The following is a 22,801-nucleotide window of genomic DNA, read 5'->3' as shown; positions in this document are numbered from 1 at the left end:
CTGTCTACTTGAAGCATTTATAGGGAACAATGAGATGTCCACATTTGATTGATATGACAAAATGAAGCCTGTAGCACTTCAAATAAAGATCTAGCCATGTGGAACATCTTTTGTTAAGGGGAGTGAGTTCTTTAATCAGTGTTTCTTTAAATTTACATCAGTATTATTTTTGCTTCATTCTTAGGAAAGATCTGAATAGACGTCCTAATTTTCAGCTAGCTGTTCAACTTCAATTTGCTTAAAAGCATACACAGGAAGTAAATTTATTAATTTAAATTGGTCCTCAAATTAGCCCACCCACAAAAATAGGCCCATACCTCCAATCCCACACACTCACCTCCCCCTGCCAAAGAAAAACGTGGAAGAATACATACTAAAATATTAGTAGTGGTGATCTTAACAGTGATTTTGCCTTTAAGCATTTCTGTATAATTTTAAATATCTATAGTGAACATATCAGTTTTATTACCAAGAGGGAAAAAAAGACAAATTTTTTTTATAAAAAGAAAATTACTGTAAGCATTGGAAATAAAATATTAAGCCAAATTTATTATATACCTATGAACCTCTATTAGTCGGCTAGGGTTGCCATAATAAATACCACAAATAGGATGGCTTAAACAACAGTAATTTATTTTCTCACAGTTCTGAAGGCTGAAAGATCAAGGTGTCAGCAGGTTTGGTTTCTCTTGAGGCCTCTGTCCTTGGCTTGCAGATGGCTACCTTCTCACTGCATCCTTACATGGTCTTTCCTCCATATGCTTGCATCCGTGCTCTTCCTCTTCTTATAAGGACTCCAGTCATATTGGATTAAGGTCCCACTCTTATGACTTCATTTAACCTTAGTTACTTCTTTAAAATCTCCAAATACAATCACATTGGGGCTTAGGGCTTCAACATGTGAATTTGGCAGAAGACACAACTCAGTCCTTAACACCACCAATTCCTCACTACTCTGAAACAAAATCCCCACCTCTGAATCACACGTGGAAATAAATTCAGTGTGAAGGGACGTCAATAGCAAAGTGCACTGGAGAGTTAAACCAGTTATGTGAGTAATTTAGGAAATTCTGGGCCAATTTTACATTTGCTTTCTCTGTGTGCTACAATTATAGAAACCTGATACATTCTAGTCTTAGATATAACTGCATCAGGAAGCACTCTACTGCAAATCAGGTCACATTAGTTAGTGCTAGAGCCCAGCCCCACTTACAGGGCATCTGATGAACAGTTAGCTGAGGCAGTTCTACCATGATGCCATTTTGCTCCAAAGGAGTCCATTGAAGTGGCTGTCCATGTCCCAGTAGTTCAACCTGAAATTAAAAACATACACACAAATGTCTCCAAGTGTATCTCTGACTCCCTCACTTTATTCGGAAGGAGTGGTTGATATCTCTTAAAAAGCAATGTGGACAGAAGATTCATTTTTTACTTTTATTTAGTGGATTACAAGCTGTTTTAAAATGAGTGTATACATCTGTCTTGCTCCCATATTACTCTTAAAAGTGTGCAGGATTTGGGGAAGAATTGTAAAGATTGAATAGTGTCAGAGTAGAGAAAATTATTCTCAAACCAATCTGCACGACTAAGGCCTGCCCAGTTCTCACACAGAATGTTTGAAGAAAGGCTCAGCTTCCTTATCCAGCCACCATTCCCCCCAAGATGTTCCAATAACTTCCACTAATCAACAATACCTAAGTGTGATCAATTATTACTGTAACTGTTCTATATTCTTCATCTTATACAAGGTGAATTTCAATAAGTAGTTTTCTATATATCTGTGGTTATTTTGAACCAGAAAACTTTGCTTATCATGTAGAGTAACATAAAAACAAAACCTGTGAACTTTCAAATAACACTATTGATGGCAGCCAAAGAGAACATAAATAAAATAAAAAGATAATGTCATGCCCAGGACACTAAGCTGTAATTAAACATCAGATCTGAACTCATCTCCTTTTCTGCCTGATTGGCCATAAGTGTTAGAAATGAAATATGGAAAAATGATGCAAGGAAAAGCATTTGGACAATTCATATCCCAGAAAATTTTCAGTTTCTTAAAAATAATCTATAAAATATATCAAAGTGAACTCGATGCCAGAGCTGATGGTTAAAACTGTGAGATTAACCTTTAATTTTCCCCCAGTTTTTTGTGAACTTGAAATGGTAGGGCCATGACATCTCATAGTTATTCAGATGTGTTCTGGGGTGGGATGTCAGGGGAAGAATCTGGACTCCAGTTTTACGAAAAGATTCATTTTGGATGCATGCAGTGAGCCTGAACAACATAGAATGACTGTGAAGAAGATATTTTAATTGATATGCATGGAGATAATATAGCCGTTTTATAGGTTTGGTTTTCTGGGAAATGAAAGAAAACTTTCAAAGGTTTTTGCCAAACATTGCCATTGATGAAGTCCATTTTTAAATTACTCTTATGAGGTATAAGAGGAACACATATAAGGCTCACCCTGAAGTTAAAAGTTATGTCTTCATCAGGTTATTCTAGGCAGCAAGTTAAAGGAACAATAAAGACAAAATTCCCTCTTACCTCTGTTGCCCCCAGAGTAGCTTTGGGCTGACCAAGAAACAGCTGTCCTGATGTGGGCCATTTGAGAAACATGGCATAGACCAATTTGTTTTTAGGTTTGGACGTGTACCTGGTTAAAAGGGAATAAAAGCATAGTAATATTTCTCATTATTTATGGGTCAGGTCTAGAATTATTTTACAGAGATACTTCCATTCAGTAAATATTTACCAATGTTTTTATTAATAGAGTGAAGGAAAACTAGCCTGATGGTAGCATAAAAAGCACCAGAAGGGTTCTGATCCCAATTCCCGTGTATGTGTGTGGAGTGGGGAGAAGTTCCCCACACCACCAAGCAATTCTCGGACACTAACTGGGTGTCCTACAATTCAACTCAATTCTGACACCATCTACCCAGATATAGTGTCAGATTCTACAGGTTAAGGGTTTAGTCCTACAAGACTGCCCCCTCCCCAAATTCAGACACCAGTCACAAGTCCAGATTGTCACCTGGGCTTCTGACCCACAGGCTATAGATTGGAGCTTCCTACGACCCCCTCCTTGAGTTCAACTAATTTTCTAGAGCAGCTCACAGAATTTACAGAAACATTTTACTTCCTGTATTACAGGTCTATTATAAAAGGATATATCTCAGGAACAGCCAGATGGAAGAGATGCACAGGGCAAGGTATGGGGGAAGGGGCAGGGAGCTTCCATGCCCTCTCCAGGTGCTCCACTCTCCCTGTACCTCCACCAATCAAGAAGTTCTCTAAACCTCATCCTTGGGATTTTTATGGAGGCTTCATTAGTCATTATTAATTAAATCAATGACCACTGATGATTGGTTCAACCTCCACCCTCTCACCCCTCCCTGGAGGCCATGGGTGGGACTGAAAGTTCCAACCCTCTAATAACATGGTCGGGTCTCCTGGCAACCAGCCCTCATCCTTTGGTAGTGTCCAAAATCACCTCACTGACATAACAAAAGACACCTTTATGGCTCTCATCGCTTAGGAAATTCCAAGAGTTTTAGGAGCTCTGCGCCAGAAACAGAAAAAGACCAAATATATATTTCTTATTATAAATCACAATTATCACAGCACCTGTCTTCCCCACTTCCCCAGTGCTAAAAGGAAGTTCTTGGAACCGAGATTTTTCTAGTACTACTCTTCTTCATCAGACTTTTCTCATGGAGCTGGAAACAGGTGGGGGAATGTGAGCAAAGAGCATAAGATGCAAGAATAGATGGCTTTCCACCTGATGATCAAATCTTCATACTCCTTCATTCAACAGGTATGTATCTGTCAATGCTGGGCCCAGTACCGTGCTTGGTGTTAAGGATACAATAGAAAACAAAACACACTTAGTTCTTGTTCTTGTAAAGCTTAGACTAGAGTGAGGGAGAGAGACATCAAATAATCACACAAATAATATAGAAGGGTGAATTTTTATAAGCACTATGAAAGAAGAGGAAGTTGAAAGATTATAACAAAGGCATGTTTTTACGTTATACCATTAGCAAGAAAATGACATTTAATCTGAGACTTAAAGGATGAATGTGAGGAAAAGGGAAAAGGTGAGAAGAGTAAGGTCTAGACAAAGAAAACAGAATTCATTTATTTTTTCACTCAATTATTTGACAAATATTTATTGACATCTTAAAATGTTAATCACTGTTTCAGAGCTGGAGACATAGCATTGAACACAGTCCCTGTCCTCATGGAGCTTACATGTAGTGGAGAAAATTAGAATGAGCAAAAAAATGTATGTCAGATGATGATTAAATGTTATGGAGAAAACTGAAGCCCAGTAAGAAGAATAGAGCATGCCTGTGTGAAAATTGATAAACAGGAAGCTCAATTAAAATAGAGTCAGGAGACCAGAGAGGGGAGCTCCCATGCCCTGCAACAATAGCAGAGCCCACATGAAGTAGGAAGGCTCCTCTTATTACCTGGCAACAACTCAGCCAATGAAAAGCCATGGACTCTTCATTTACTATAGCTTTCCCAGCTTCCTTTTCCCCCCAGTAAAAGAGTTCTCCTTCCCTTGCTGTGCAGGGACTTACATGTGGCTTGCCATGTTTGCAGACCCCAAATTACAATTCCTTGCTGATCGCAAATAAACCCACTTTTGCTGGAGAAATAACTGGCAGTCTATTTTAGGTCAACACTACGTTGGCAAAAAGGGATCTAGGTGTTCTTTTAAATAAAATAGTCAAAAAAGAAAACTACAGACCAATATCACTGGTGAACATAGATGCAAAAATCCTCAACAAAATACTAGCAAACAGAATCCAACAGCACATTAAAAGGATCAAACACCATGATCAAGTGGGGTTTATCCCAGGAATGCAAGGATTCTTCAATATATGCAAATCAATCAATGTGATACACCATATTAACAAACTGAAGGAGAAAAAAACATATGATCATCTCAGTAGATGCAGAGAAAGCTTTGGGAAAAATTCAACAACCATTTATTATAAAGACCCTCTACAAAGTACACATAGAAGGAACTTACCTCAACATAATAAAGACCATATATGACAAACCCACAGCCAACATCATCCTCAAAGGTGAAAAACTGAAACCATTTCCACTAAGATCAGGAACAAGACAAGGTTGCCCACTCTCACCACTATTATTCAACATAGTTTTGGAAGTTTTAGCCACAGCAATCAGAGAAGAGAAAGAAAGAAAAGGCATCCAAATCGGAAAAGAAGAAGTAAAGCTGTCATGTTTGCAGATGACATGATACTATACATAGAGAATCCTAAAGATGCTACCAGAAAACTACTAGAGCTAATCAATGAATTTGGTAAAGTAGCAGGATACAAAATTAATGCACAGAAATCTCTTGCATTCTTATACACTAATGATGAAAAATCTGAAAGTGAAATTAAGAAAACACTCCCATTTACCATTGCAAGAAACAGAATAAAACACCTAGGAATAAACCTACCTAAGGAGACAAAAGACCTGTATGCAGAAAATTATAAGACACCGATGAAAGAAATTAAAGATGATGGAGAGATATACCATGTTCTTGGGTTGGAAGAATCAACACTGTGAAAATGACTATACTACCCAAAGCAATCTACAGATTCAATGCAATCCCTGTCAAACTACCACTGGCATTTTTCACAGAACTAGAATGAAAAATTTCACAATTTGTATGGAAACACAAAAGACCCCAAATAGCCAAAGCAATCTTGAGAAAGAAAAGCAGAGCTGGAGGAATCAGGCTCCCTGACTTCAGACTATACTACAAAGCTACAATAATCAAGACAGTATGGTACTGGCACAAAAACAGAAATATAGATCAATGGAACAGGATTGAAAGCCCAGAGATAAACCCACGCACATATGGTCACCTTATCTTTGATAAAGGAGGCAAGAATATAAAATGGAGAAAAGACAGCCTCTTCAATAAGTGGTGCTGGGAAAACTGGACAGCTACATGTAAAAGAATGAAATTAGAACACTCCCTAACACCATAAACAAAAATAAACTCAAAGGGATTAAAGGCCTAAATGTAAGGCCAGACACTATCAAACTCTTAGATGAAAACGTAGGCAGAACACACTATGACATAATTCACAGCAAGATCCTTTTTGACCCACCTCCCAGAGAAATGGAAATAAAAACAAAAATAAACAAATGGGACCTAAAACTTCAAAGCTCTTGCACAGCAAAGGAAACCATAAACAAGACGAAAAGACAACCGTCAGAATGGAAGAAAATATTTGCAAATGAAACAACTGACAAAGGATTGATCTCCAGAATTTACAAGCAGCTCATGCAGCTCAATATCAAAAAAAGAAACAACCCAATCCAAAAATGGGCAGAAGACCTAAATAGACATTTCTCCAAAGAAGATATACAGATTGCCAACAAACACATGAAAGAATGCTCAACATCATTAATCATTAGAGAAATGGAAATCAAAACTACCATACGATGTCAACTCACACCAGTCAGAAAGGCCATCATCAAAAAATCTACAAACAATAAATACTGGAGAGGGTGTGGAGAAAAGGGGACCCTCATACACTGTTGGTGGGAATGTAAATGGATACAGCCACTATGGAGAACAGTATGGAGGTTCCTTAAAAAACTACAAATAGAACTACCATACGACCCAGCAATCCCACTACTGGGCATATACCCTGAGAAAACCATAATTCAAAAAGAGTCATGTACCACAATGTTCATTGCAGCTCTGTTTACAATAGCTAGGACATGGAAGCAACCTAAGTGTCCATCGACAGATGAATGGATAAAGAAGATGTGGCATATATATACAATGGAATATTACTCAGCCATAGAAAGAAATGAAATTGAGTTATTTGTAGTGAGGTGGACGGAACTAGAGACTGTCATACAGAGTGAAGTAAGTCAGAAAGAGAAAAACAAATACCGTATGCTAACACATATATATGGAATCTAAAAAAAAAAAAGGTCATGAAGAACCTAGGGGCAAGACGGGAATAAAGATGCAGATCTACTAGAGAATGGATTTGAGGACACAGGGAGGGGGAAGGGTCAGCTGTGACAAAGTGAGAGAGTGGCATGGACATATATACACTACCAAATGTAAAATCCATAGCTACTGGGAAGCAGCCGCATAGCACAGGGAGATCAGCTCGGTGCTTTGTGACCACCTAGAGGGGTGGGATAGGGAGGGTGGGAGGGAGGGAGATGCAAGAGGGAAGAGATATGGGGATATATGTATATGTATAACTGATTCACTTTGTTATAAAGCAGAAACTAACACACCATTGTAAAGCAATTATACCCCAATAAAGATGTTAAAAAAGAAAAAAGAAGATCAGAGGATTGTTAGGGGATTCTTTGGGTCCTCTGTGTTTATACTAACCTCAAATTAAATATCTGTACATTCTGTCACATTAATTTAAATCTTCACTAAACTTACTTTCTTAAAAGGAATAGACAACTTGTTCTCAAGGTAAATCAGTGATGAAGAAAACAGAAAAAATCATAGACCTTCTGATTCTCTAGACTGATTCCTTACTGATTTGGAGACAAACTTCAAATTTTAAAAAATTATTTTGAGCCATGTTAGAAATCATAATCACTCTCACATTTGGTAATCTGAAGCAGTTTTAATTTCTTAAACCAATGGCATTGCTGGAAATTACCTGACCCCTAAATTTTAAAATGTGTTCATTTATTCAAAAATTATCTATTTGTGACTACAATATACCTGGAACTCTTTTAAGTTCTGGGTGTACAGCAATAAAGAAGAAAGTCTACATGCAAAAAAATAAAAATAAATAGAATAGTCAAGGAAGACCTCTTTGAGGAGGTGGTGTTGAGGAGACCTGAAGGATGTGAGGGAGAACCATGTGAGCAGAGGAAGAGAACAGCAAGCACAGAGTCCCAATGCAGTATGCTTGGCCTGTTGATAGAACAGCATGCTTGGCCTGTTGATAGAACAGCAAGGAGGGCAGAGTGACTGAAGGAGAGGAAGTGAAGGATAGCATGATAGCCAATGAGATCACAGAGACAAGGTGCTCGTTTTTATAGGACCTTATAAGCCTTTGTAAGTCTTGAATTTTTCTCTAAGACTGGAAGCCGCTGGAAGAATTTGAGCATGGGAGTGTCGTAACCTGACTTATTATTTAAAAGGTTTTGTAGCAGATAGATTAAAGGAGCACAGATGGAAATAGATCAGACAAGAAGCTACTGAAATAATCCACGGGGGAAACGATGGAGACTAACAGGAAGAGGGTTGCCACAGAGAGGATGAGAAGTGGTCAGATTCCAGATATATTTCAAAGATATGATGAATTTACTGATGGATTGGCTGTGGGATGTAAAAGAAAGGGAAGTTAAGGACTCCAAGGTTTTGGGCCTGACAAGCACCTAAAAGCATGAAGCTGCCATTAACTGAGATGGGGGAGACTGTGGGTGGAACTAATTTAGAGCAAAATTTTAAGGACCTAAGTTTTGGACACAACAGGTTTAAGATGCTTTATTTTTAAGTGGAGACACTGACTAGGAAGTTGAATATATGAGTCTGGAGTTTAAAAAAGATGATTGCACTGCAGAGGTCATCAGTATGGCATTTAAAGCCCTGAAAATAGATGAGATCACCTGGGGAATTAAGATAAAGGATAGAAGTCCAAGGGCTGAGCCTCAGGGCACTTCAAGGTTTAGTGGTCGGGGACTTGAGGTGGAACCAGCAAAGGAGACTAAGAAGGAATGGCCAACAGGCACAGTGAAGACAGAGACAGCCATCACCTGGGGCAAATGCTGACAGTAAGCTCAGATGATAGGGACCGCGACTGACCCAGTGAGGGAGAGGTTCCTGTGGACCTGGATAACAGTGATTTTATAGAGTGTGGGGTGGAAGTCTGACCAGAGTGAGTTTAAGAGGGAAACTGGAGGGCTTCCCTGGTGGTGCAGTGGTTGGGAGCCCTCCTGCCAATGCAGGGGACAAGGGTTCAAGCCCTGGTCCAGGAAGATCCCACGTGCAGTGCAGCAACTAAGTCTGTGCGCCACAACTACTGAGCCTGCACTCTAGAGCCTGTGCGCCACAACTACTGAAGCCCGCGTGCCTAGAGCCTGTGCTCCGCAGCAGGAGAAGCACCGCAATGAGAAGCCTGTGCACTGCAGCGAAGAGTAGCCCCCACTCACCGCAACTAGAGAAATCCGCGTGCAGCAACGAAGACCCAACACAGCCAAAAATATACATAAATAAATAAATAAGTTTTTTTAAAAAAAGAGGAAAACTGGAGCAAGAAACTGGAGATAGCAAGTAAAAAACATTCTTTCAAGATGTTCTACTATAAAGGAAAGTAGAGAAATGGGAAAGTAGCTGGAGATCTAAGTAGGATGGAAAGAGTTCAAGATGAAAAAAACCAAAACAGGTTTTTATGCTGATAGGAAAGGATCTAACAAAGAGGGGAAATTGAAGATGAGGAGCAAACGGGGAGAATTGCTAGAACAATATCCTTGAGTGGATAATCTGGGATGGGATCCAGGATACACGGGTTTGCTTTAAAGCCAAAAGCGAGAGCATTTGACATTGTGTGTGTGTGTGTGTGTGTGTGTGTGTGTGTGTGTGTGTGTGTGTGTGTGTGTTTCTAGTCACATTTAGCTACACAGGGGTAGATATGGAATAAGTAGAGCTGAGTTTAATCAAAGCTGAGTTTTAATGAGTACGACAGAGGGAGAGAGAGTTAAGGAGTTGAGGGTGGATGCACTGGAGTGATGCATAGAACCTGACCTGGATAAGGAAAAAGAAAAGACATGAGAGGGTTGAGGCAGGAGGAAGAGAAAAAGTGACAGAATTAAAGGCGGCAGATCCCTTTGGAAGCTGAAGTGAGCTAAAATATAAGAGGTGGGAGTTAGACAATGGAATGCTTCAGACTGAGAGCATAGAAGGAGTACAATTATTGGAAATACAAGGTCTAAGGTACGACCAACAGAAGGGGAAAGGATCCCTAGAAGGGAGGAGGTACCGGAACTGAGGGGCCAGCAGATTAGAAGAGCTGTGAATATTGACATTAAAATCACTAAGAATTATGTGAAGAGTAGTTCTGGGGACAGTAACAGTGAGCCAGGGCTAAAGTGTCAAAGGATTCCAAGGATCGCCCTGGGAGTCTAGTTATCTAAAGATGCAGCAAGGAGGGAAGCACAGGTGCTGAACCTGCGGGGAGAGAGCTCCTCTGGTAAGGCAGGGATGGCAAGCCACTGGGCTCGGTGCAGCGGAGCCAGGCTACGCTTTATAGGTCTTGCTAATAAGTAGCTTGGCTTTTATCTTTACTTATTGAAAGAAAATGTAATGGAATAATGTAATGGAATAATAATAATGGTATTATTCCATTAATGGAATAATACATTATTCCAATAATGTAATGGAATAATGTCAAATCCCAGATCAGACACCCTCATCGTCAAATACAAACACAGAAGCAAATTCTAAAACCCAATTTAAACTAGCCTCTGTAAAATGAAAGATTGGTTCTGAGTTCTTATTGTGGCTTCTCCCAGACCCGGCATTCTAAAATTCTATAGTCAGTTGCTTCTGTGTAGACTGCCTTACTTTATTTTCTTCAGTGAACTGACAATTTATTTTAAGTCGTAAGTTCAAGGAAGATTATTTAGTCTAATCTTTTGATATATACTTGATCAGGCTGTACTCACTTTGGTGGCAACATAAGGTGAATTTTTAGAGCTTCACTAATGCTACTCTTATTTATATATGTTAAGACCGCACATCAGAAACCACCGTATTTGCAGAGTCTGACCCATTGGCCCATAGAACTTTCCAAAGCTCAGACAGAACCTGTGGCAAGGCTTTTACAGGAGATACTAGTTAAAAGAAAAGTTAGCCAGTTAAGATAATTTTAAAGAAACTTCAGGTTTAGATTTATTAGAATAATAGGAACAAGGTACAAGATTTTTAATCAATTTAAATAATGCTGTTATTTTTGCAGATTTTTAATATTTTGTCTGCCCTTGCGCACCTCCTGCTAATTTGGTGCGATGTAACACCTGCAAAAGTTAGAATTTACCTGACTAAACCTGAAGTCTCTTTTGGATTAACCACTCAGCATTTTTTTTTTTTTCATTTTTCTGAATGGCCTACAATTTTTGTAAGAGCTGAATATTTTTCCCTGAAATCTGTCCACTGTTTGGAGGAATCTAGAGATGATTTCAGCTCAATTTGATAAATAATGTGTTTTAAAATATGCTAATTTCTTGTAGAGTAAGTAAAGAAAGTGTTTTGTGTAGGTGGGCATTCATCCCATTTCCTTTTTTAGTTTACTTTTCTCCTTACCTCTGAGAAATGTTAAATGCCTTCCTCTATCTAATAGTACTTACCATACCTCTGGGGTGACAGTGTCATTCTGGGATCTCCAAGCATGGGTGTCATAGATGGCTTCTCCGTTGACTTTTAGCCAGGTCCCCATTTGCCTTAATCGCTCCTCAAAAATTGCAGAAATGGTGCCATCTTTTGTGGGCCCAATATTCATCAAAAGATTTCCTCCACATGAAACTGTTTCTACAAGTTGCTAAAAAATTAAGAATAAATATAGTTCTTAGAGAAAGAAAACAATTCCATCCTGAATGTGTTAACATGTGGTATTTATGGACTTAGACATATATATATAGCCACTATCTAGGAGAACACACACAGAAAAAAGAGTAATGTCCTGTGTTATAGACCACTGAGCTATACAATTTAGAAAAAATAATTCTCATACACCTACACTATTACAAGTGCTACCATAATGGTCACCAGACATTTTACTGTACCTTCACCAATTCTTCAATTGTAAGATAGTCAGAGATTCCAGCATTCCTCCTATAGCCCCAGGAAAACTGGTCTATTGTCATGCAGTTTTCCCATTTATGTGGCAAAAGATGTCCTGGGTTATAACGATCACTGCAGGTATAGTAGCCACCGTGCTTACAGATGCTACCAGCTCCCCAACGGTCATTGGTGACCACTGTGTCCCGAACTGGGCTGAAATGAAAAGGATGATTTTTTTTTTAAAACAAAAAGTAAAAAATTTTTACACAAAAGCAGTGTCACTGAAAAGAGGTCTGACTGAAATTCACTCCTGGAAAATAACCGTAGTGGAATATAATACAAAGCCCACGGTTTTGAAGTCAAATAGACCTGGGGAGATTGTAGTCCTGGCCTGTCACTTTCTAAGTTCGCTGTCCCACAGCAAGTTACCTAACTCTTCTGAATAATCAATTTCCTCATCTATTATTAGAACAGAACTAATTTATGTAAAACACATAGCCCAGTGCCCAGCACACATAGCACTTATAAGAGTATTTTACTATTATTTGAAGGTTCTCCTCCCTGCCCCCATATTGTGAATGGTAGCTAAAATTGAATTTACAGTCAAGACATTCTTCTCACCTATGACTGAATAATCTCCTACACATATTCTAGCCTTTCTTTCTCTTACAATTGTGCCTAATATTGAAAAACCTCAGGAAAGTTGACCATTATCATGGAATTCACTGTAGCATGAAATATCCCTGCTACATTATTCATCATAGCAGTTGGTACCTCCTGCACTTCTCCACTTAGAGGGGATCGTTTGGTTCACAAATTGAAGTGGAGGGTTCCCCATATTTCCTTTTGGAAGGAGTATCTAGAGAAACTGCAGTTACATATCAAGAGCTCTCCAGAGTATTTGCATGTGTGCCCTTTGTGGGCCCAGAGAACACAAGCAGGACACTCCCTGACCTCCTACCATGATAGCAAGTACTTTCTAGTTACAAATATAACTTTGCTCCATATAGTGTAAGCCTCATAAAGGAGCTCAGTCAGAACTTCCTGTTCTAATGGGGTAGCTTGGAACATGCTAGAAAGCAAGAGGAGAGAACAGGAAGAGGTGAAATGCTGACGATGAGGGAAAAGAGGAGACAGACAAGGGTGACATTGTCTGAGCAGCAAAGATTATCAAATGTATGAGGATGAAAAGAAGCAATTAGAGGAATTGAAAAGCACATCATCAGAAACAGTGATGAATAGAGTTGTCCCAGAATAGAAGATGAAAATGAGGACCCACAAAATTAATGTCTTCAAAGTTCTTGATCCTGTGACGTTTAGTCTGATTTCAAAATCAGACTATTGAGTTGTATTTGGCTCCTGATTTGTAACTCTTGATTATTCTGAGTAAATATTGATATATCTAATGAGCATTATTTACAATGATTTCCTCCCCCATGTCACAAATGAGCCTGAAAGGACATATTTCAAGAAGCAAGGGAATGAAAATTTTATACATATATTAGGAATGTTTAAGGTCACAACAGCAATCTAATAACACACACACACCTCTCATTGTACAACCATGCTAGGAAGACTGTGCTGTTCCAGTAGGTATCTGGGGCCCCTCCATCACCATCTGACCACAGGACCTCAGGCTGATACTGGTTCACTAACTCGTAGAGCTCGGGCAGCATCTTAGACAGTGGATATTGTTGTTTCTGGAATGAGCTGGATTCATCCTCAAGGAAGAGCGGATGAAACCATTCAAAAAGGGAATAGTACAGTCCAAAGCGCAGGTCAGTCCTGGTCCTAACGGCTACTGCAAGTTCCTTGACAATGTCCCTCTTCGGCCCCTCATCTACAGCATTCCAGTTCCACGAACGCTCTGAGCCCCACAAGGTGAAGCCTGAAACATTATATTAAAAAGCTTGTAAGCATATCAATTGTTTTAGTAAATTTCTACATATACAAACACCAAAACAAATTACATAGGGGGAATTCCCTGGCGGTCCAGTGCTTAGGACTCTGAGCTTTCACTGCCAAGGGCATGGGTTCGATCCCTGGTTGGGGAACTAAGATACCACGAGCTGCGCAGTGCAGCCAAAAAAAACAAAAAGAAAGCTTTCAAGTCACATAGGCAGTACACGTAATACATGAATCACTGTTTCCACAAACAACTGCTTTATGGCAGTTTTTTTCCATAGTACACATTTTGCTTTCATACAAGAAACAAATGAGAATTTAAACAAAGTAGAACCAAGATTTTTAAAAGCAACTCTCAGGGTTCCCCATAAAGTCTGTATAGTCTGATCTATCTCCTGTATTCTCCCTCTTAGACTATAAGCTCCTTGAGGGACAGCATCATGTCTGCAGTGTTCCCTGCTATATCCTCAGCCAATGGCTAGCACAGGGTCTAGCACAAAATCAGCAATCAACATTAGCGATCACAGCTAAGACAGGAACATCTTCCGTATCTACCATGCTAAACAATGACTATTACTGCTTACAGTGAAGATCCTGAGATGCACTCCTGCAGGATGCTTATTTGTCTTCTAAACCAAAAATTAAAGTATATTCCCTGGTTTTAGGATTATTTATTTTATTATAGTATGATTCTTAGAACACTGGTGTCCATGTATAGTAGTAAGTCTCCTTTACCCTCATTATTCATTTTATCAAGGTGGGGGTGGGGTACTAGTCCCCAGTAGTTCTGTACTTTGCAATGTACCCACCATTTGTAATCTCATCCTACTCTAAAATCATAAGCTTGGATGTCGTGCTTTAAATTACCTAAAAGTGAATTACCTACCAACTAAATAGGTAAGAAGAATGTCTGCCTTTACATAAGCACTTTGAAATAATTCATATTTTAAAAGGAATTTGCATTTAGATTGCTGGTTGTTCTATATAAAAACCATAAAAGCCCTATATAAACTGAAATACTTAAGAAATAATTTAAAAAGCCTCAAAATGTTTAGTTGGCACCTAGGAACATAAATACATTGTTGCTGTCCCACTAAAATCTAAAAGAATCTTTGAGAACAGACATAAGTAAGGTGCTTTGGTGCAACACTTTACTCTTGTAAATTAGGACAAGACTAAGATGGACACACTCTGGATTCATTTTGAAGAAACTTTTAAAAGAGCTCACACTGGTTCTAAAGATGTTTGTGGTAAGCTTCAAAGCATTGCTGATGATATTTAAAGTCTTATTAAAAATGTTTCAACTTGACAGCCCCTAATGTCTGGTGGTGCTAAAACCACATGGGTATTCGGTTCAGTAGCACCACCAGAAGCTCACACAGTGGTCTTCCCGCCCAGCCAGGCTCAGCAGGGTCTCTCCCATAAGCATGAAAACTTCCAACAATATGAGTCCTAGAGAATTGATAAATGTGGGCTACATCATCTGTCCTCACAATGTGATTAAGATTGTTTTGTTTTGTTTTTAAATAAGCTCACTATGTAATACCTTGTGCCATACAGCTTGGAGAAGTTCCTAGGCATCAGGAAATCAACATGTTCACAAGCAAATACGCTTTATAAATATCCATCTCAGCCTGAGAAACATCTATAGGAAAAAATCATTAAGCCACTAGAATGTGGCCAATGGGAAAAATATTCTAAGATAATTCCTTATTTTGGGTTTTGGTTCTTCCCTTCTAATCCCCTACCCACCCCTGGGGAAAACAATGAGGCAAAATTTTTTATTCCAAGGCAAAGATGGTTATGCAAACAAATTGTCTAATTATTAACATGCTGTTGGAACAATAATAATTTGCTGATGCTTCCTTGATCTTATAGATACTGGAATGGTAATGGGTGGAATCTATCCTATTAGTGGAAGATCACTATGATGGTAATTTTATGTGTCAACGTGATTGGGCCACTGGGTGCCCAGATATTTGGTTAAACATCATTCGGGATATGTTCCTGGGTGTTTCTAGATGAAATTAACATTTGAATAGGTAGACTGAGTAAAGCAGATTGCCCTCCCCCAGTGGGTGGGCCTCATCTAATCCACTGAAGGCCTGCCTAAACAGAATAAGAGGCTGATTAAGAAAGAATTCTTTTCTCTGCATGTCTTTGAGCTGAGACATCAGTCTTCTCCTGCCTTTGCACTCATACTTGGACAGGAACCTAAATCATCCATTCTCCTGGTTCTCAGGCCTTTGGACTCAGACTGGAACAATACAACTGGCTCTCTTGGGTCTAGACTTCTCAGCCTCCATAGTTGCGTGAGTCAATTTCTTACGATAAACCTTTCTATATATTATACTGCTTATTAGTTCTGTTTCTCTGAAGAACCCTAATACAACCACTGTGTTTCCTTTACATATTCCTCCACCATCTCTGATATTTCTGGGCACCACTACAGCTCCATAATCCTGTTCCTTCCAGGTGACCTGCGTCATTTTCATCACTAGCAAACTGTCCTCAATTGGGCCATATAAGAGTTGGCCAAAAGCACAACCTTGTGTGTCGGTCATGATGCAAAACTACAGCAAAATAATCCCCTGGGTGCCTTCCCAGAATGCATTACAAAGGTGGAAAGAAAGGAAGAATGCAATTCCAAGTGTAAACTTTGACCTGCAACCCACTTCCCATTTCAAATAGCTTCAAATCAAATCTTGGATTACTTGGAAATTGTTAAATATGCATATAAAAAAATGTGATCAGTTTCCATTTTTTCTCTGTCATGTGGAGGGTATGACCTTTCTGCATACATAATGCTTCTTAAGTGGGTGGAACACATGGTCTCTTAAGCTGCAAGCACTTATGATTGCTCCTAAGAGAAAACTCTGATTTCCTGTGGATGACCTTGCTTTAGTTTCTTGGTCCAAAAGAACTACTTTACATTTCATAGCCACTGTGAGTTTTTGCAAATGTTGTACTTACCTTCATGATGTTTGGAAGTTAAGACAACATATTTGGCACCAGAAGCCTGTAAAATATCTGCCCACTGGTTTGCATCAAAAAATTTTGCTGTAAACAGTGGTCCAAAATCAGCATATGTGAAATCAGGAGGGTAATTATTTTTCATAAAGTCCACATAACTTGGTAACTTTTCCTTTTGCCAATACCACCTAAGGAGATGAAGGAAACAGCATATAAGCAGCATTCACATAAACATCTGAGATATAGTTATCCCTCAGTATCCATAGGGGATTAGTCCCAGGAGCCTCAGCAGATACCCAAATCTGTGGGTGCTCAAGTCCCTTATATAAAATGGCATAGTATTGGGTTGGCCAAAAGTTCGTTTGTTTTCTTCTGTAAGATGGCGCTAGTACCACTTGTCTTTAACTTCATTCAAAACAATTAGATTGTATTGTGACAGCTGTCATATCAGCGTGCATTTAAAAAAAAACTTATCAAAATTGGTGAATTTTTGTGTAGACATTTTAATATTAAAGATGGAGGAAAAAAAGCAACATGTTTGGTATATTATGTTTTATTATTTCAAGAAAGGTAAAAAAACGACTAAAACACAAAAAAAGATGTGTGCAGTGTATGGAGAAGGTGCTGTGAGTGATTGAATGTATCAAAAGTGGTTTTCGAAGTTTCATGCTGGAGATTTCTCACTGGACGATGATCCACTCTCAGGTAGACCAGTTGAAGTTGATAGTGATCAAATCGAGACATTAATTGAGAACAATCAACATTATACCACGCAGGAGATAGCTGACATACTCAAAATATCCAAATCAAGCATTGAAAATCATTTGCACTTGGTTATGTTCATCACTTTGATGATTGGGTACCACATAAGCGAAAAAAACCTTCTTGACCGTATTTCCGCATGCAATTCTCTACTTAAACATTAAGAAAATGTTCCGTTTTTAAAACAAATTGTGATGGGCAATGAAAAGTGGATACTGTACAATGATGTGGAATGGAAGAGATCGTGGGGCAAGCGAATTGAACCACCACCAACCACACCAAAGGCCAGTCTTCATCTGAAGAAGGTGATGTTGTATATATGGTAGGATTGGAAGGGAGTTCTCTATTATGAGCTCCTTCCAGAACACCAAACGATTAATTCTAACAAGTACTGCTCCCAATTAGACCAACTGAAAGCAGCACTCTACGAAAAGCATCTGGAATTAGTCAACAGAAAACGCATAATCTTCCATCAGGATAACTCAAGACTACACGTTTCTTTAATGACCAGGCAAAAACTGTTACAGCTTGGCTGGGAAGTTCTGATTCATCCGCCATATTCACCAGACATTGCATCTTCGGATTTCCATTTATTTCAGTCTTTACAAAATTCTCTTAACGGAAAAAATTTCGATTCCCTGGAAGACTGTAAAAGGCACCTGGAACAGTTCTTTGCTCAAAAAGATAAAAAGTTTTGGGAAGATGGAATTATGAAGTTGCCTGAAAAATGGCAGAAGGTAGTGGAACAAAACAGTGAATACGTTGTTCAATAAAGTTCTTGGTAAAAATGAAAAATGTGTCTTTTATTTTTACTTAAAAACTGAAGGAACTTTTTGGCCAGCCCAGTCAGCCAATCCAGTCAGCCCTCCATATCCACAGTTTCGGCATCTGTGGATTCAAGCAACCGTGGATGAAAATTTCCATCTGAGGTTGGTTGAATCCAAAGATGTGAAATCCTCGAATATAGAGGGCCAAGTGTATATTTATTGAAAAAAATCCACATAAAAGTGGACCAAACCTGTGTCGTTCAAGGGTCACCTGTAACTGCCCCAGCTCCCTTTCCTAAATCCCCCTTACTCACATATTACCAAGATTCTCTTCCTCACTTCCCCATTTAGTTTGGCTTCACCTTAAAGAAAGCTTATGTAAACTTCCATAGTTTTCCATCTATCCGTCTGTGAACTCCACTCAGCTCATCAACCTGAACATTCTAGACAACACAGCCACCCATTTGCTCTTAATTCTTCACTTTTAAATTGCAACATGTAGTATCTTTACATAGTTAGTCCTTTGTAACATAAGTGATGAAGGCTTCAAAAGAAGAAAAAGCACATAAAGCGTAACACAAATGTATTATATTCACTAGCAGAGAACAAGTGGGGGAGGAGATGACAGTAAAATTAAGAAGATGCTGTTATTTTAATATATTGACTCAGCCTTCAAGGAGTCACTGGTTATATGCATGGTTTCTGAGTCACTGGTTATATGCATGGTTTCTGAGCAATGGGGCCTAAACTGCCTAAGCAAAGCTTCAGGAGGAAAACAACATCGAAAACATAATTTTTAGATAAACGTGGCAGTAATATTATGCTCATGAAATAGATGCAGGCCCCATCTCTGACCCATCTTCTACTCTTCCTTCCACCACTCCTTTCATAAGAGTGTTTCTAAGGGATGAGTAAATCCATAATCAGCATTACATCCCCAAAGATGATCAGGAAGTTCATCCCACTGAGAAGCCTTCACTGAAGGACATAATATGTCACAGGCACTATTCTTTACCTGCCCAAGAGTCAGATACATACTTTCCCAGTTTCCATCACACCTACCACATGGAAACCTGACCCAAGCTGGCCAATGGAACTTGAGGGGAAGCCAACTTGGGAGATTCTGGGAATGGTTTCCTCTCTAATAGAAAGAGATACAACTTGCCTTTGGACAAGGTTGTATGAAGTGATGCCTGTCCACCATCATGTGACCATGACAGGACAAGTCAACAGGCTGAGGATGACAGAAAGCTTAGGTCTTTGATTTCATCAATGAGCCAACTACCTCTAAATTTCTCATTATGTAGAGTAACAAACCCCTATTGTTAAACCTTTTATTTGGGTTTTCTATACCTTGAAGTGAAATTATCCTAATTGATACATGATGCATTTTTACATTTTAAATCGAACTACAAAAGAGAAACTGGGACAGTCAGAAAGTTAAAAGATAAGAGATTCCTATTTTTTCCTAACACATCTAATTTGAACTTGCATTCTCTATTATAGTCTAGAGTCACTTCTCAAATTTCATACTAATAGAGATGAGAAGAGGCACCTACAGTAAACAGCCCATAATTTATATTTGGTTTCGAACTGCCATTAAGGACAGTCAGATATACCCATCTCTACTGTTGATGGCTCCAGGACAAATTGGGGTGGGGAGCAGAGATTTAGAGGGGACACAAAGGGAAACTATAGATAATTAAAGAATCTTCCACAGGGTTATTGCACTTCCAGACCATCAAAAATATACTCTGTTTTGTATGAGAATTATCTTTATTGTCCTAGGTCAAAACAATCAACTTTGTGTTCATTTGTAGAAAATAAAAAGTTAACCATTACAAAGAATAAGATGACTCAAAACTAGCTGTTTTGCACAGAGCACTAGTTTCAGTTAACAATCAAATCCTCTCCCAGCACCAAATGTATATTTACCTAATCTTCCCAGTTGAACAAAATGGCAAATTAAAGTATAATTTATTATATCTTAAGAGGAAAAAATCTGTTAATTGATGTACCTTGCTAATCTGAAACATTTCAAAACTAAACTCAAAATGCCTCACAGCACAAAACTTGCAAAGAAAGATTTATAACATCCTGAAGCAAATATATTTGGTAATACAAGTTATGGGAAGAAAGAGTCCCTTGGTTTTGAAGTTGATTCCAAAAGAGTATATGAATAGTACTCCATAGTTTATACAGTTCTTTTACATCAACTGGCCTAACTGAATAAGAAGAGTTACTGGTTGCAGAAAGTCTCTTTATAGAAAGTGGTACAATGTTTATAGTATAATGTTAATACAATATATAGTTTATACTCTGTATTGTATCTGCCAACTAGAAATTGTCACTTGCCATCTGGTTCTATAAGAATGAAGTCGCTAGCCACTGAAGTCACTGACCTTCATCACACCCTGGGAGGAGTTCAGGGTGGAGATCAGGAATGAGGCACTCTGTGCTCTGGGAAAAACTGGCAGAACAGCCCTTCAGATAATTAGATATTTTCAGGAGAAGATTTTATGAGCCCAAATTCTTGCATCTTCTCATATCTAGAAAAGCACTAAAATCATAAGGTAGAATCTGCTCCTCGTGACTAGCAGCACCCTTCTCGTGACTAGCGGTAACCTTCTTGTGACTAGCGGTAACCTTCTCGTGACTAGCAGCACCCTTCTCGTGACAAGCGGTAACCTTCTGCCAAAATGTGTGCTTGATTGCACGTATCCGCCTTCGCCAGAGTCACATATATACTGATCTCTCCCCCCAACCTCTTCAGAGCAGCTCCTCAGAGCTCTCTGAGAGGCTGTCTCCCAAGCTTCAGTCCTCATTTTGCCCCAAATAAAACTTAATTCACAACTCTCACATAGGGTATTTTTTTTCAGTTGATGTATCTAACATATATTGTATATATTAAATTTGTTGTACACGATGTATATAGTATAAAGCAGGTTTAAATACTCATTGTTTATTTTCTTATTTCACTAGGAATATATTATATATGTATACTATATATATACCATTTCTATCTTGAAGAACTTAAAATACCTGAGGTATTTAATCAGGAAAGTATGTGAGACACTGCAAAGTTGTAAGGGATTACATGCACATTTTTACATAGATCTCAAGGTAAAAGCTACAGAGCAATTTTTTGTGCAGCACTTTCCACATAGCAGTCTATTAATAATTGGGGTTTTTTAGGGTAAACATTCTAGAACTTTTTGTTTGTTTCTTGAGCCACACGTGGTAACATTTTAACATTAAAGAGCCAGTGAATGCCCAAAGGAACAGAAGTCTCACATACCCATGAATTTATGTTTAAACCATACTTCATGGCAGAACAACTAAAAATTGACAGGTAGCAGCAGAACAGCGACGGGACAAGGTGTCTGATTCTCTAAGGACAAGGACGGCAGTTTAGGCTCACGCTTCACAATATGACCCCACACAGTCGATTACTTTCCTGCTGTCTTAGTCATTCGGTGGCTACAGAGTGATAACTACAACTTGATAAGTGCAGCTATCAAGAAGCTGAGAAGCCAGTCACATCAGTTGTCTGACAACTCTTGCAGTCACACGGAAGAAAAATTCAGTGTTCACCCAGCACGAACCACTTACACAGTAAATTATTCATTTAACACCCGGAAATGCTAAACACCGCTAAAACAGCGAGAGGTGAAACTGACTAGGGGGGCAAAACAAACCGGCATAGGCTGGGATCTGGGTCGTGGCTGGAGGCCAGTGGGGTGCAAAGCGGGGTCAGAGGAGACGGAGGGAGGTGCACTCACCAGAACCATTCGCTCCCGAAACTGGGCACGGAGAACACGCCCCAGTGGATGAAGATGCCGAACTTGGCCTGGTCGAACCAGGCGGGCAGCTGGCGTGCATCCAGGGACTCCCAGGTGGGGTCGAAGCGCGCGGCGTCGCCAACTGGACCTGGCGGCGACAGCAGCAGCAGCAGCGAGAGTACGAGCCCAGGCAGCTTCGGGGACCTCATGGCCCCGCGCCCGCCGTCCTGCCCGCACGCCCGCGGCCTCCTGATCCCTCGTCCTTCCGGGTCCCTGGCTGAGTAAGAGCCGCCAAGGTCACCTGACCAAGCTGTCCTAGGAGAGAGGCACCCTCCTCTCTGGGATGGGAGTGGCCGCGGTCCCGGCGCCGGAACAGAACGACCACAGGAGGTCTGCATCGCTCACTTGCAAAACTAAGGACGCCAGTATTACCCCAAAGCCAGCCCTGAGGCTGCTCAGCTAAGCCTCCTAGTCAATCCGCTTGGGAGAGAAAAAACGAGTCTGGTTCAGGGACCTGTGGGAGCACCTCTCCCCTCAACCGCAGGACCCTTCTAGAAACCGCCAGAGGAGACGCTAGAGACCAGCCTGGGTGGAACCGTGGACCTGGATCCCAAGGCGGGAACCTCAGCCGGGTCGTCCAACCCCTCCCTGACCGGTGGCACCGAAAAACCCAGATCCTTCTCAGCCTCTGCATTTTACACCCCGCTCCCACTCCCCAGAGTCCTGGGTGTGTTTAGAACTGTGGCTGTCAACCTTGAGTCTGTATCAGGTGAAATTCCAGGAGTTTGCAATGCAG

At 39.7% G+C, this 22,801-nt stretch overlaps 1 protein-coding gene across 1 annotated transcript; it reads right to left on the bottom strand.

Annotated features, from left to right (window-relative positions):
- Positions 1–529: 529 nt before the first annotated feature.
- Positions 530–22,427, bottom strand: FUCA2 (alpha-L-fucosidase 2). Its single transcript, XM_067701904.1, has 7 exons — positions 22,006–22,427; positions 16,695–16,882; positions 13,365–13,704; positions 11,819–12,029; positions 11,384–11,574; positions 2,552–2,660; positions 530–1,313 (listed from the first exon to the last, which is right to left on the bottom strand). Exons 1-7 carry the CDS (start codon positions 22,401–22,403, stop codon positions 1,173–1,175), a joined length of 1,578 nt encoding a protein of 525 aa, XP_067558005.1. The 5' UTR covers positions 22,404–22,427; the 3' UTR covers positions 530–1,172.
- Positions 22,428–22,801: the final 374 nt, after the last annotated feature.

The sequence above is a fragment of the Pseudorca crassidens genome, chromosome 13, assembly GCF_039906515.1.
Source record: "Pseudorca crassidens isolate mPseCra1 chromosome 13, mPseCra1.hap1, whole genome shotgun sequence".
NCBI classification, from domain to species: Eukaryota; Metazoa; Chordata; class Mammalia; order Artiodactyla; family Delphinidae; genus Pseudorca; species Pseudorca crassidens.
Note: the sequence above shows the minus strand (reverse complement) of the source record. Positions and strands in the feature narration are given on the sequence as shown.

Coding starts and splice junctions, on each gene's coding strand:
- FUCA2 (XM_067701904.1), bottom strand. CDS start 22,403: ATGCAGACCTCCTGTGGTCGTTCTGTTCCGGCGCCGGGACCGCGGCCA. Junction 13,705..16,694: donor AACTTCCAAACATCATGAAG/GTAAGTACAACA, acceptor ATAATGTTTCAG/GCTTCACCTTGTGGGGCTCA. Junction 11,575..11,818: donor CAATTGAAGAATTGGTGAAG/GTACAGTAAAAT, acceptor TTAATTTTTTAG/CAACTTGTAGAAACAGTTTC.